Source organism: Ptychodera flava, chromosome 4, assembly GCF_041260155.1.
Source record: "Ptychodera flava strain L36383 chromosome 4, AS_Pfla_20210202, whole genome shotgun sequence".
NCBI classification, from domain to species: Eukaryota; Metazoa; Hemichordata; class Enteropneusta; family Ptychoderidae; genus Ptychodera; species Ptychodera flava.
This window is the reverse complement of record NC_091931.1, coordinates 3514150-3529750: the sequence shown is the minus strand read 5'-3', so window position 1 is coordinate 3529750 and position 15601 is coordinate 3514150. Positions and strand designations below refer to the sequence as shown.

The 15601-nt window shown below is 35.2% G+C and overlaps 1 protein-coding gene across 2 annotated transcripts in view; it reads right to left on the bottom strand.

Moving 5' to 3' along the window:
* The window catches only part of LOC139130713 (cytoplasmic FMR1-interacting protein 2-like), a 58020-nt gene extending 49844 nt beyond the window's left edge, over window positions 1–8176 (bottom strand). The window contains exons 1-5 of one of the 2 annotated variants that reach the window (XM_070696481.1): window positions 8037–8176; window positions 6418–6650; window positions 5774–5797; window positions 2324–2401; window positions 358–459 (exon numbers count right to left, since the gene is read on the bottom strand). In XM_070696481.1, the coding sequence (XP_070552582.1) occupies window positions 358–459; window positions 2324–2401; window positions 5774–5797; window positions 6418–6624 (411 nt within the window). In that variant the 5' untranslated portion in view covers window positions 6625–6650; window positions 8037–8176. The remainder of the gene's footprint in view (window positions 1–357; window positions 460–2323; window positions 2402–5773; window positions 5798–6417; window positions 6651–8036) is intronic. The other variant, XM_070696482.1, reaches the window with a different exon arrangement.
* Between the last annotated feature and the right edge of the window lie 7425 nt (window positions 8177–15601).

Below are 15601 nucleotides of genomic sequence, written 5' to 3'. Positions count from 1 at the left end.
ATGTTCCAAGTAGCCTATGTTCACTAATTATTTGGAAAATTCGTCCGTTTTTTTTGTGCGTCTGTCACCATTTCGGGGTCACAAAAAACGTACAACGTTACCCAAAATAATGACAATGCTGTCGTCTGCCCCCGTACTCTGACCTGCTTACTCTTTAGTTCCTGTGCGTGTGTTACTCATCGTGTCATTGGATAATATTTTGCGCGTGGAAGGAAAGGCTACTTATAACCCTATCAGAGCTCGTGTAATATTTACTGCAGAGTGTGGAACAGTTTCTAAGAGTGTTGGATCGATTTTTCCCACACCGTCGATCCCACATTCCCAGTGGCCTGGAATGTGAGAAAAACAGTTCCTTACCTGAAAATACATGTAGTTCATTAGTTTAGAGACTTCTGGTTCTAATACAGCCACTGTCTTCTCATAAATTTCAACTCTGTTAGGCTGTTCATTGGATTTGATCTGAAAAATGATTAGATAGCTATGGTAAATAATTGTAATTCATTTAACAACATGATTGCTGTAATTCTCAGCATTAAGGTTGACATGATAATGCATTGACCATTGGTCATACTACCCTGTAGACTGGCAGTATTTCTCTCTACGTACATAGTTTTGAAGTTGTATTGACTATTCACCGTTCATGAACAACATAGGAATGAAAGTCTTTGCAACTGTAAGGACAAACAGGATTATTCAACTTCAATTTACAAAAATTCTCGATACAACCAAATGGTACAGAAAAATTACTTTCTACATGTAAATGTAGGATTCAGGGCAAAAAAAGAAACCCACATAACTCTCATTGATAAGCTGTATTCTAACAAAATCTTTGATGAGTATTAGGAATGACTTTATCAATGTGATTTGTAAAAGACACATTCAATTTCTCATCAAGTATATAAAATCCTTAATTGCAAAATACTGCAAGTAAATCAAGTAATACTATAGAATTTCGACTTTGTTAGCAAACATGATCAACAAATGTCAACTTATACCATCTAACATTTTGGACATCAAAAGTCACAATGGTCACTTCAACAATTCAAAAAAGTGAAGATCCAAACAGTGTCCAGCTAACAGAAGTAGACTTTTTAGTATTACCGACGACCCAGAATACTAGAACACAAGGCACCAGTGTCAATGAACCAACTTGTACATCAAACAACATGGCATATCTTTATGATTCTAATACAAATTAAGGTGGAGCTGCATGTTGCCAACACAGTTTTTTTCAAAGCAATATTTCTCATCAAAGATGACAAGGAAACCCCTCATACTATAATTTTCAAACAGCAAAGAATCTAAAGTTTAGTATAGCAGTAGTAGTTTACTTGAAAGATGTAGTGGGTGTATATTTGGGGTAAAAAATCTCAATTTCGGTATTAATGATAAAAATAAAATTTAAGTAAAAAACTTGACACTATTTTCTGAAATGTAATATTTCACTTGAAAGAAGAGTATACGTAGCACAAAATGACCATTTTATTTGCCATTGTCTCCTCATTCTAAAATGGCATGGGTTGAAAGACTGACACTAAAAAAAGTGATCAAAATCATGATAAGAAAAATTAAAATGCCTCTTATTAAAATGTAAGAACGTTATTGCCAAACAAAATACTCATTTTGTTATATAGTATTTAAAGAATTTGAAAATTTCAGAAAATTAGACCCAGCCAGAATGGAGTTAAATTCTTTGGAAATTTTGAAATTGGGAGGAAAAGAAACAAGGAAATACGGTGATTTGCATATATTTGCATAAATTAACACTTGTGTATCAAGCAACTTACAACTGCTTGACAAGCTAAAAGGTAAACCTAGCCAATATTTTAATCTTGGGTTAACAAATTAATTAAAATTGAATGAATATTTTCAAAAAAGTTATTTTTGAGCAAAATACGCAGTGTTGGGTGCAGCGCCGTCTTAAAAAGTGTTGAAAACCATAGGTTCATACATTTCAATGTTGAGTTAAACCTGCTTGAACTGTTAACGTTTCTATTGGCAAGTTAAAATTTGAGAAAAGGTTTGGATTCTTTGATTCTATCAAAAAAGAATGCTTATCAACAAAGAGTAATGATTAAGGTTAGTAACATAGTTTGTCCTGACTGGTAAGTCATTTGAAGGAAAGGTTAACTATTAGTGGAGCCTGGAACGAGGTCTTTAGAAGTTGTTAAACTTATTGCACTGCCATGTCAAATATTCCATCTCTTGTGAAAATGGACTCAGTAGAGTTCTATTTATGTGGTGCAAGGTAGAGATTGGTGAGCTAAATTGATTGGTGCAACTGTGGAGACAGAATTAACTGAAATAAAACTGATTGACTTACTGCAGGGATAGCCCTAGCACAGCTGCGCCATGTGTACAACATAACAGCATACTCATTCCCTTCTTCCAACATCTCATTCTGAAAATGACCAGAAAACAAAGCATTTAAATTCAGTTTCAGGCTGCTAGGATAGAGAACTTGTAGATTAGTGGCACCTGTAACCTTATCTACCAGTTTTAATACAGAAAGACATTTTCATTGTTTGAAACCTGAATGCAAATAAAACTTTCAATGGTACACAGTGGCCCTTTACTATCTTGGGTAGACATTGGAGTCAACTGCAGCCTGCTATTTCTTCATGTCAAATTTTCAATGAAAACATCTTGGGTGTCTGTATTCTAAAAATAATTTCATGTAACGTTGGTCTGTGCAGCTAGAAATTCTTCGTAGATGACATGAGTATTATCATTTTCATGTCAGTACCATGTAATAGTGACATCTTTTTTCATAGCAGAGATTAGTGTAGGTCTAATTCATGAAGGTAACACTTCATGAAGTTGACTCAAAAAGTTCATAAAATACTGTAAGATATAAAGAAGATACCATATTCTAAGCATTTAGCCTAACATGGTACATCACAGTACACACTGACAGAAATTTGTCAATCATTCATACATGATACCCCTACAAAATATATGTCATTTATCAATAAAGTTCACAAAGTTCACTTGCATTCAGATTTTCAAGAATACTGAAGTATGAATGATTAAAATTACAATATGGCTTCTCCTCTATCATTGACAACTTTTCTGGGAGGCTTGGTGAATTTTTTTGTAGCAAGAAATTTGAACTTAATAATTTTGACATGCCTGACAGAATCTTGTAAAATATACCTGTGTAACACCATGCAAAATACCAATCTTGCATGCAAGATACTGGTGTATTTATTTCTTCAAAGTGTACCAAAGACATAAAGAGAAGTAGACACTGGTAAGGTCTAACTGAAGATTAAACTACACATTAATTTTATGAGAATGTTAGAAAGACATGCAAATCACAGCCACATGTACACATATTCTGGTATCTAACTTCTACCTACCACTAACTAATCAGCTTTCACAAATATTTGCTTTTTCATAACATGCTTGATAATCTTCAAAGTGTCTTTCTGGATGCATTTCACGTTACAAACATGTTCTACAGTTTTTCATTATTGTTTCTGTACATTTTTGTGAAGTTGACTCATTCAATTGCCTAAGGCTGATTTGTAGAGATCACATTTACTTCTCTTTTTTTCCTTCCACTTGCCTCAAGTATTTACAAAGCTGTGCAGTAAGAAGTCCATACAGCTGTATAAAAACAGCTAACAGCCATGCATTTGAAGTGCAATTTCCATTTTCTCAATGTTTGTTTGTTTGTTTCTAAATATTTTATAACATTTAAGGTTACTTGCCTCATATTTGGAAACTGAAAACTGCTCTTTAATAATCAAGAAGAAAAATCAGGGGTCACTTTGCAAAGTTTAGGATTACAGGAAAAAATTACCTAAGATTAACTGATACTTGAAATTCAAAATTGCCACAGCCCTGTGTTGACTCTATGTGAAAAAAAAAATTGATTTTCAGAGAACAAAATATTTGGAACTTTATTTACTTCACAGGTTTCCAAATGAATCTGTAAACGCAGCAGATCAGAAAGTATTCTTAAATTTGAAGCATCTGAAAAAATGTTCCCAATGCACATTCTATCTATGACCATGGTTTGACATAATAGTGATTCTGGCTTTGTTCACTGGCAATTGAGGTGAACAGGTTAAAAGTCTGTTTATCCCTCTATTTATCAGATTCCTTCATAATCACAATTTGTGGCAGAGTTCTAGAAATCTACTTCTCTCAAAATTAAATTAAATTGGAAAATACTCGGGTAATAAAACCAAATGACATAATTTTCCTGCTGCCTAATGTACTTTTTTGTATTATGTGTTCATAAACATTTAATTCAAGCCTCTTCACTGAAAAATAAATGACATTAATATCAAAAAGTGAATAGCATGAAGTGTTTTACAATATGAATCTGTGAAAACCAAACATTTTTTTCAGGCCAACTATTTGTAAATATTTCCCCAATTCTTTAAATGTGTATCATTTGAATATTTGCGTTTGAGACAAAAAAATTCAGTCCGCTGTACATCGTATACAAAGTCAATGATATTTTTAAAGTTCAGTACCCTATTGTTACACATGACTATGTATTGAGGAATGTAGATTCATTACCAAATCTCTTTGAACATGACTGACACATTCCGACTGCAAAATTGTTATTTTCCTGATGCATGTCAGATAGTCAATCAGAGAGGTACACAAACAAGTCACTTCATCTCATAACCTATTTTGATTGTTTATGAATGAACAAGGAAACAGGTTGAAAAAAATTGGGTGAAGGTAATTTGAAATTACTAAAGTTTTGTTATTTATATATTATTATAATTTTTAAAGTCTATATTATTTGTAGTATATTTCTTTATTCTAAGTGTAAACTGGAATGGATTGTACATTAAATCAAGCATATTGCTTTTAAGAGGTGCTATAATTCTCCACTGTGGAATGAGACTTGGTGAAGATTATCTACAACCAAATTGTAATATTTTTATTGAATTAACTGTAGATTCTTATGGAACATTTCCTTGTTTGCAAGTTCTTAATTCCTTATTGAAACTAACACTCTATATTTAACAGTGTAGCACAAATAGTAACAACTGACACATAACATCAATATCAACCTGTGTCCTAAACATACTTAATACATATTTGAATACATTTGAGGATGATTGGTTGATTCATTAAATTCTGTAGTGGTATCATACTCCTTTCCAAAAGTCAAAAGTTTTCAAAAAAGTACTAATGAATTTGGTGTGTAACACCTTTCACTAGTTTCACTGAAATAATCTAATGATTTCATAACAACACTCATTGGCAGTAAAATGCATCCAGAATAGAACACTTTACAAAGCTAAAATAACGCAACTATAAGACATCAATAATATTTTGAGAAGTTTTAAATTATCCTTGTATTAAAAATTGGTATATATAATACAGACCACACATACCAAGCATGCATTTCTCACATAAAAACGTACAAATTCAAAGACAACAAAAAAGAGTGAAGTCAGGTTTTTTGTTTGTTGTGAGTGCTATGACAGAGTATATTGCAACACACAAATTTCTAAAATAAACATTTTTGAAATACTTTTCAGCACATAAGACATACATGTAGCTACTCTGGAACAAAAACGGGGGTAGACGTCAGAGGGTTCACTCTATTGCGTGCATTTTGGCAGAACGCAACACCACAGAAAAAAATCCAGTCAGTTGACATGAATAACAGCAGGCGTAGATCAGTTGACTGCTAATGCATGGTGAATGTCAAAACGCACAAACTAATTTAAAAATATAATGTTACAAGGGGAAATGCTTATCAAGTAAGAGAAGCGGTGTTTGTTGAAAGTATTACCTCCAGTAGGCATCCTGAATGAAGCTGCAACGTTATTGTATGGATGGTGAGATTTAATAGTAGAATTATGACAGTAAAATTACAAGTCTCAGGTAGTAACAGGACTCCTGCTGGGTGTACAATCAGACTATTGTGTTGCACAATATGAATGCAATTATACAAAGAAGTACAAATGACGGTTTATCATGCACAAACCTTACATGTTTATTTTTCAGCGGCAGAGAAAATAATCTTCATGCTATACTTATCCCATTTGCAACTGCCAACAGGCTGGTCATAACTCAAGCAAGGTCACCACTTCAGCCAGCTAAATCATTTAGTTTTCTTATAAACAATTTAGATTATTGATTTTTCAAAACCCTCACTGTTTCTGACCAATTTTCATGAACTGTCTTCTTATTGGTTTAAGTAGTCACATGTACATCATAAATGGCAATTTTAGATGTATGCAACTTGTGTAATTTGGAAACAGCGTGATGCAGTGGTCAAACAAACAAAGAATGTTATTATGAATCCCAAATGGTTAATCCCACTTTGTAACCACATATTTATCATAGCAATATGCAGAAATTGATTTCCATGTTTAAATAAGAAACAAGAAGCAAGTGAAACAGTTGGTATAAATGTTGAATACTGATACCTACCAACTGTGAATGGACAGTTGCCTCTTCTATATACTTTGAAACGCCAGTAACAAATGCATTTCTGTCTTCAAAGTTAGTATTAAAATTGGCTTGATATGTGAGAGTTGCTGCTGGGGCTTCTATGCATGGTTGTTGATCTGGTAGTGGCAATTCTTCCAATAGGTCCACATTGGAAAGTGCATCTTCTAGGCTTATATGAGTTGACATTTTGACAGTTTCTCTTCCTTGGGGTCCTATTATAGCATAACAATATGACATACACTTAGTGAATTCCTGGTTAAATCATCATTTCCTTGTAACATTTTTCATTCAAAAATCATGGTATATCTGCTCAACCATCAATTCAAATAACAAGGGCACTATATTTGTTGACTTGACAACATTCTAACTTCGTATCATGTGTTTTGCATAGGCATGCCCTTCCTATCCTGATTTTGACATTGATCAAACTTTGAAAAAATATACAACTAAATGGCTGTGACACGGATGAATTCATCTTGTCTGTAAGTACAGATATTTTTGAAGTGACCATGAACATATCCAGTCAATCTTAATCAGGTATGGGAACTTTGATTTAGCAACTTGTTTTGTTTTTCTATCGCTTATTTGTTTTTCTACTGTTACCTGTTATAACAAGTATATGTTAATTTACAAAGGGGAATCTTATTGCACTGTACAATGACTTTGAAACTCTGTTGATATCTACTTTGTTTACAAGTCTTGGAGAAAACCTGACCATACCAAGTGTACATGTTCTTTTTTAAAAGACCATGTCTCTAAGCATGTTGTACACACAACCTGATACTGGTGTTGCAATTTTCTGACATATGAAAGGGACTTTGCAGATAGGTTGAAAAACACTGGTAAAATGTATCAATAACAGCAGCACAATCCGCTAGTTTTCAGCTTTTAACAAAAACATTGTCAGAGTACCATCAAGAACTAATAGGGCTAAAGGTCATTTTCAATTCATGTAGTGTGAATTCGAAATGTTGTGTTCATTTATAAACAAGTACAATTCACAAAAGTACAAGTATTACAGAGCCGTCTCTGAATGTATTGTACTTGAATTAAACTTAAGATAAAACCAAGATAAGAGTGTGTATTTTACGTGACAATACTGTTAGTACACAAAAGGTACTACATACACGATGAAGGCTTGTGAGCAGCCATTTAGTTGTATGAGACAAATCATCTCAGAGTTACGGCGTATCTTTCATAATCTTCAATTCTGTCACTTATACCAAAAGAAAGATATGTCGACTTGTACCTGGTTGACTTCATATAACGTAAACATGAATTGAAAACTAGCTCAGTACTCGTACCTGCGTACACTGAATTCGAAGTCAAATGCATATGATACACCCAGTTTCACCAACATATGCAGAATTCAGAATTTCGACAAAATACTTCATCAATACACAGGTGAAAGAGAAGCTGATTTTCATTCGAATAACAACGAAAAGTGTTATTAACCGACCCGATTAAAAACGCTGTAAGGATCCAGACTGCGAGACGACGACGCGACGCTATAGTATCATAATCAACATTCCCTCAAAACTATGTCCGCGACGGCGAAAATGCGTTTCTTCTGTAAATTGTACATGGACAACACTTACCCTGTAGATAGCAGTGTGTGAAAATACTGAAGTTGTTACACTAGGGGAACATTTCACGTTATTTCAGTCACTTCATCACTTCCTGTGAGCGAACGAACGCTCCCAAAATGGCAGATACTCCGGAAAATGTTTATTTCCGGCGAATTGCATTGTGGGTAGAAACCGCTCCTACTCTTACAACTGTCAGAGCTTTCTGTCCAAATAGGGTCAAAGAGATACGGGAGCGTTCAGTTATTATCGCCGGGGGTCGGACCGGCAAATTCTTCTTGTGCATCAGTCAAAATAAGTGAGCCCCCACCCATTGGTCAAAAAATGATGACCCATTTTAAAGATGACAACAATTTCATGACCCTCACCCGATATTAAAGAATTGATTAAATTTTAAATGATAAGCTCTTACCCTTGGCCATTACCGCTGCATAGATACACTATAACATCTTAAAATGGAAAACATATTTTTTTCAAAGATCCTGCTCTTCTTCCAGCTCTCGTATACATTGTATACTGTGTCTCGGAAAGTTCAAAAACTTCTTCATCACTTATAGTGCTGCCAGTTTCATGGATTACAACATAATCATCCTCCTCCTTGGCAAAAAGCTGTGAGTTCGAATCTGATATGTCATAGTCTATTAGCTTAGGCCCTACTTTGGGCGAAGGTTCAAAACTCTCCGAAGGCAAAAATACTCCGGCTAGGGAAAAGACTAGATATGTCACTGCCGCTGTCACTATCTGTATTTTGAACAGTTTCCAAATGATTTATTATCTTTCGCTGAGATTCCATGTTTTTGGGTTTTTTGTTCTCTCCAACACGATTGGAACTAATTTGGCATAATTGGATAGTGAGTAATGTCAGTTCATTTGCTCATCTGCCTTTCTTTTTACGTTATACACTTGTTTTTATGGGTAATTTGCAATATTGCAACATTCAGCCATGGGGCACCTAACACGTTTGAGAAATCTGAAAAATATGAAGATCCAATTCTCCCAAATTAGTTCCAATCGTGTTCTCCTGAGTACATCACAGGTAACTGCTTTTATTTTGTCTCCCTTTTCCCTTTGGTTGACAGATTGTGATGAGTTGTTACTAGTATTTGTTCAGTTCTTTTACAGAGAACTTCTTAAGTGAGCTATTCATTACCATGGAGATCCAGTCGTAATCCTGAAGTCGTACTTTTTTCTTGTTCTTCCTTCTTTTGCTGCCTTCTTCGACTTTCTCTTATCACTCGTGTTTGTTTCAACAATGTCAGATGTTGAAGACAACTGATGACATGCTCTTCTTTCACTGCATATTTCTGTGACACTTCCTTGATGCTGTCATGGTCAGCAAGTGATACTTGGTTTTGTCTGTAGAGTCTGGTAATGTTCTCTGTGGGCTGCCAGTCATCGGGTTGTCTTGGTTGACCATCAGCAGTTACATTTTGGAATGTGAAATACATCTCTGAAGTGATAAGGCCTATTTGGATCTGGAACAGGTTGCGCTATTCTGTCCATTTTGGGTCCAGTGACGGGTTGGAGGTTACAGAACTCACATTTTGCTCCTTTTTCAAGACAGCCCTCCTTCTAGTACTCCATATACAGTTCACCAATGTATAGTATATACACATATTTTATATTTATTTTAAGAGTTATAATTACACAAATAGGTATATCTATGTATTTCTTCCTTATTGCTAATCGACACAAAAAAGTCATTGAAACTTTTCACTTATATTCCGGCCTTTGTGTTTATTTATCCAGATGAGTATTGCACATCTTTTTTCCTGAAAACTGGTCAGATATCAACAGTATATGGAACAGCTCAAGGTAAACCCTTCAATGTAAGCCAGGTTTCAGTTAAACATATAGCTTGCATCTAATCATTGCCTTACCTCAGCCTACGGCTGATTGGAATTGTTCATTGTCCTCAGCAACTTAATTTACAAGAAGACACGCCTGTATAGAGTTGCCAAGGCAAAATGTTTATGTGACAGATAATATGTATACTTTTATTCAAATTACAGTGAATGACTTCAGAGAATGAAATTATGCAGTCGTTTTATTTCCCAAAATGTTTTTGTACAATAAACTGCTTTTTTATGGGATGAATACTTATAAAAATCAAGTGACCCCCTCTGTGCTGTTTGAAAGATATATGACCCCCTTGCAGTTTTCAAATTTAAGGCCCCCCCTCCGATTTTGCTGGCCCACCCCTAGAACGCTTCCTTGGGTCAATGTGTGAATGTATCACCTTAAAATTTCTTTATGTCGGATAATCCGTGTGCGGCCAATAGACATATTAAGTGGGCATATCGATATATAATTAATTACCACCAATTAAATCACAACAACACACTTTTGTGAACAAGTTGGGCATTCCTTTATTGTCAACGCTGCTACTCAATTGTTTCATTGTCCGTTTGAAATTTATGAATACAAATATCACTTGGTTTAAATAATAATTTGGATTCTATCCTCCAGCGTGACAAACCTTCCTATACAGTCAAAGAAAAGCCCTATACCAAAGTTGTTCTTAAAATAATAATGGGTTATAATAAATTGACAAGGCTGACATATACAAGCATGTCATAGGATAACCATATCATGTGTAAACTTGAAAATTATCATTCGCTCAAGATAATAGTTGGGCATTGCAAACCCACGAAGTTGCCAGATAAAGACACTGAAGACACAACATTTGACGATCGTGTTAGTCTCCTAACGTACCAGTGTCTAAACTTAATTAAATAAAGGGTCATTTCATCAATAAGTTATGAAGTGTATCGTTTGAAAATTACACATTAATTACTTGCCTCACTTATGTGGATAGAGGGACTGTGCTATTATCAATGAACTAAAAGCATCGATCGTTGGCTTTTCATTCTTGCAGGCGGAACACTGCTACTGCATCATCCGAATCTTATTGTATTTCATCTTTTGCAAGTTTAGTATCAAGATTTTTTTGAGATAGCATACGGTCGAGCAGTGACACTCACGTATTTTGCTGCCCGCATTCATACACCCCTCCCTGCGGTCTTTTACTGTCATATTAATATACCATAAAACAAAATTACACACGTTTAAAACGTCAATATAATTTAGTTCAGCAAATGTAAGAAACCAAACCCGTCCATTTGTTTCACCCTGTTTCACTGTTTATGTTATTTTCAATTCTTATTCTACGCATCAACTCTTCTTTGAACGCAGTAAATATACAACTGCAAGGTTTTCAATAGTGCAATATCCTTGCTTTGGCAAATCCGCCATGTTTCGTATATTGTACGTATACATATATCAATAACAAGAACGTGGTTGTGATACGATTATCTGCATCATTTTCCAAGCGGCTTGAAGTCATGAAAACACGTGTTGCATTTAATCTTTCTCATGCCATGAATCAAGCCAGTTACTTTCAGCCAAAAATGGAGTCCGGTACAATCCCAGAACATATGCTTCTGTGTTTCAACAATGTCACAAAACAAACATAACTTAGTGTAAACCTTTTCCTACTGACACGGTTTTCCATTATTTAGAAGAACACTATGAAGAAACTTAAACATGGAAATGTAGATCAATAGGTTTTGGGCAGGTAGCCTACTTTTCTATGCATACCACGCGGCGGCCGCTATGTATCGAAACACACGGAACTGTGGTTTTGGGCAAGTATAGGTGCGGCCATTCTGGTTGAAACTGTAGCCTCCTCGAAACCAAACTCTTGGAATTTCAGTGAAAACCCGTTCCTATGGGACTGTCCGGAGTTTGAGGACCGCACGCGGTCATTAGAAATTAAATTCGGGGGCGCGGCAACACAATACTCGCAGAATAAACGTCATTGGGGCTACGAAAAGGATCCCTTAGGCAATAGCAAAGTATGACTACAAATTGGAAGAAAGACATCAGCCCCATCATCCACTATGTTTCCGAATAAATTCCATATCTACCATCACAGTAACTCATATAATAATAATAATGATAATAGTAATAATATTTAATTCTTACAGAACGCACTCAACAAACGTCTCAGTGCGTTGTACACAATTGTTTAAAAAGATACAAAAAGGCAGCTAAAAAATTGAAAAACTACAATCACGGGTAAAATTTAGTAAAAAGGTGAGTGTTTAAAGAATATTTCTGGCGCAACGAATTTCCGCATGCAGTGCATTCCACAGCAAAGGAGCACATACCGAAAATGCTCTCTCACCGTAGGACTTATTAAAATAGCCGCGTGTAGGAGTCACGCGCAATTTCTCAGATCGTAGATCTCTTGTCGGTACATACACAGGTCAATTAAACATAAATATAATGCTAAGCTAATAAAATTACCAAAGTGTATTTCCTACTTTCTGATCCAAAGTACCACACCGTGACTTGAAATATGGCTTTAAATATAAGTGGCAAACCATCTCAGATTGATGACTTCATATACGCTATGTTACTTTTCATAATCTATGACCGACTTGAAATGAGACAGTCAACCGTAGAATGGAGTAAGAAGACTACATTTTGCTTGGCAACAAGTCAGTGAAAATGTTTGAAATTACTACAAGTGAAACCATATGGCAAGAGCTGTTGGTTCCCATCGTCCTTTGGAAATTGACCTTTAGTATATGAGTCTTTACAATACCCAAGCACAAGTTGAGGAAATATGGCATACGGAAACTTGTTGTGCACCCCCCCCCCCCCCCACCGCAAGCAAACGAAAACAAAAACAAAACGAAACAGGTAAATTCTTCTTATATAATAGTGCATTTAGCCATTTTCGCCATCACAATATTTTCTGTGAACAACGAGAATGTTGTGTCCTATAAGCTTACAATGGACTTGATACAATTTTGCAATGGAAAACAATGGCATAACGTAAATACTGAATATCAACAAGAACTACATGCGAGAACCAGGGATTGAAGACTACCCCTATCAGTGTCAAAAGTTTCGTAGCACGAATCCTTGAGTTGTATGGGCACAGGGAATGAGTAATCTTCTTGTTGTTGTTGTTGTTGTTGTTGTTGTTGTTGTTGTTGTTGTTGTTGATGGTGATGATGATGATGATGATGATGACGATAATAAAAAATATTAAAAAACAATGTGTCATTCCTTAGGTCGCCCAACGTCACTCCCGTCGGTTGTATAATAGGACGGGAGTGACGTTGGGCGACCTACGTCGTTTTTTGGTCACGATTACAGTTTTCTTTTACAATTATCTACAACATCGACAAACAACAGCAAGGAATGACACATTGTTTTTTAATATTTTTTATTATCGTCATCATCATCATCATCATCATCATCATCACCACCATCAACAACAACAACAACAACAACAACAACAACAACAAGATTACTCCATTCCCTGTGGTATGGGTACCCGCATCCAACCTTTCTTCCGTTTTGATGCTGATAATAAAATGAATTTCTTTACATTCGGTACACTATCACTCTGCGGAGACATTTTGCATAAAAAGAGTTTTTACTGATGGTAAACGCTACAATTGGATAGCGCATACCAACATAGCAGATCTATACTAACTTCGAGAAATGAGAAACAAATGATACACAACAGAGATAATATGTGGTATGCGGTGGTCGTCACATCAAACGAGCGTACAGCGTACCCTCGAAAAACTCATCATGTTTACAAGTATTACAAAAAATTCCCCCTTACATCGTATTGTCAAAAGCAAGTTGACTTACAAGACCTACAAAACTGCATTACAAGATGTAGGAAAAAAGTGCTTGTGTCGACATCGCGGAGTTTCGACCGAGACTGAAGACAAAAGAGCTTTACAACAATATATATATATATATATATATATATTATATATATATATATATATATATATATAGTAGAAAGTGGATGGATTGAAACACACTTCCACACCTGGTTGTTCAGATCATGACGTCTTTATTATATCTCAAAAACACAACGTTTCGCTCTAAAGTTAGGGCTTCGTCAGGTGTATACTGAAAACGGGAAATACAAAGATGAAGTTGAGTTAAAGTACATTTTACCCAGACGGGATTGTGTGACAAAAAACTCGTTTGTCTGAAAATATACATGAGTAGAGAGAGTAAAGGGACTGACCTGGAGGTTACAAGGAAAATACGACACTTGTTGGTCCTACGCCTAGGATGGAAAGTGGCGTGTGGATGTGTTAGCGTAACTGCTTTATACACTGATGTATGGTGGCGCTGTTTGAAGCTCATTTGAATATTGGACGGACATTCATCCCGGTAGGAAAGAGAGTGTCTAGTTTTTTGATCCACAGTGATTCAATTTGTTTTCTTAATTTGTCGTCTTTTTTGTTTACTAGTATAATTCCAATGATTGTAATATCATATATATATATATATATATATATATATATATATATATATATATATATATATATATATATATATATATATAATATATATATATATATATATATATGCATTCAACAACTGGCAACGCAAACGCCAATCAAAGGAATGATATTATCAGCGAATAGATATCGATTATATGCTAATCTTCAAAACGCATATATAATTGTTCATTCTTTGGAATAAACCCCAAGCCCGCGGTATAGTGGTTACTGCGGGAATGACATATTATAATATTCGCCATTATATCTACAGAAGCCTTCTTCAGCATTCGTTGGATTTCCAATTAACAGTTAAAACGAATATGTACTGCAATGCTTAGCTGAGATGCAAACATCGATCATGTTCAAGTTCGTCATAGATAAGCCATGATTCACAGACCCGTCATCATGAATGAATCATCATGTGAAACTATTCAAGGCATCGGTTTAATTTTGACAATAGATTTAATGGAGCGTGTGTTATGATACACTTATACGATCAATAATACATGTATATACATATATCTCCTTGCAAGCTACGTCGATGAATCATGCTTCGATGTACACTGTGTATTTCAAAATGATGATGATGATGAATCCGTTCACGGTGTTGTTAATACACATTGCGTAAGCCTTGATAGTATTATGGGGCTTTTGAATTAATTAGGGTCTGCAATAGTTCATATAATGGCATTTCACAAATTTTATTCATAAATAGATATTTCTCTAAGCTTACAGTTATGGTTCATCATGTGTGTTTGTTTGCTTTTTCAGAATGATGAGCTTTTTTGAAAGCCATTCCATTTGTGCAATTGGCACATCAGATCGCATGCAGAAAACATGAAAACGTGTTCCCTTACCAAATTTACACTCATATTTGGAGTTTGTTTCACGGTATCTTTAATACGTTAGAATACCATTAGAATCACAGGCATTCGACTCAATGCAAGCAAACCGTCACTAGTGGATGCAACCAGTAATAGTAATAATTATCTTTACTGGTCGCATCAGTGACGGTTTGCTTGCATCCAGTCGAACGCCTGTGATTAGAATACTCTCTCTGAATTTTATTTCAAAAAACCTGAAACCATCCGAGATGCATTTTTTTCGCTTTCCAAACTCGAACCAACCCAAAAAATATTGTACGCTTTTTTTCGTGAGAACAGTAAACTGGTTTTTTTTTCTCAGTGTCTTATGATTTTTCCCCATTTTGACCGCCCCTCCAAAGATCACTGAGTGAACCCTTAC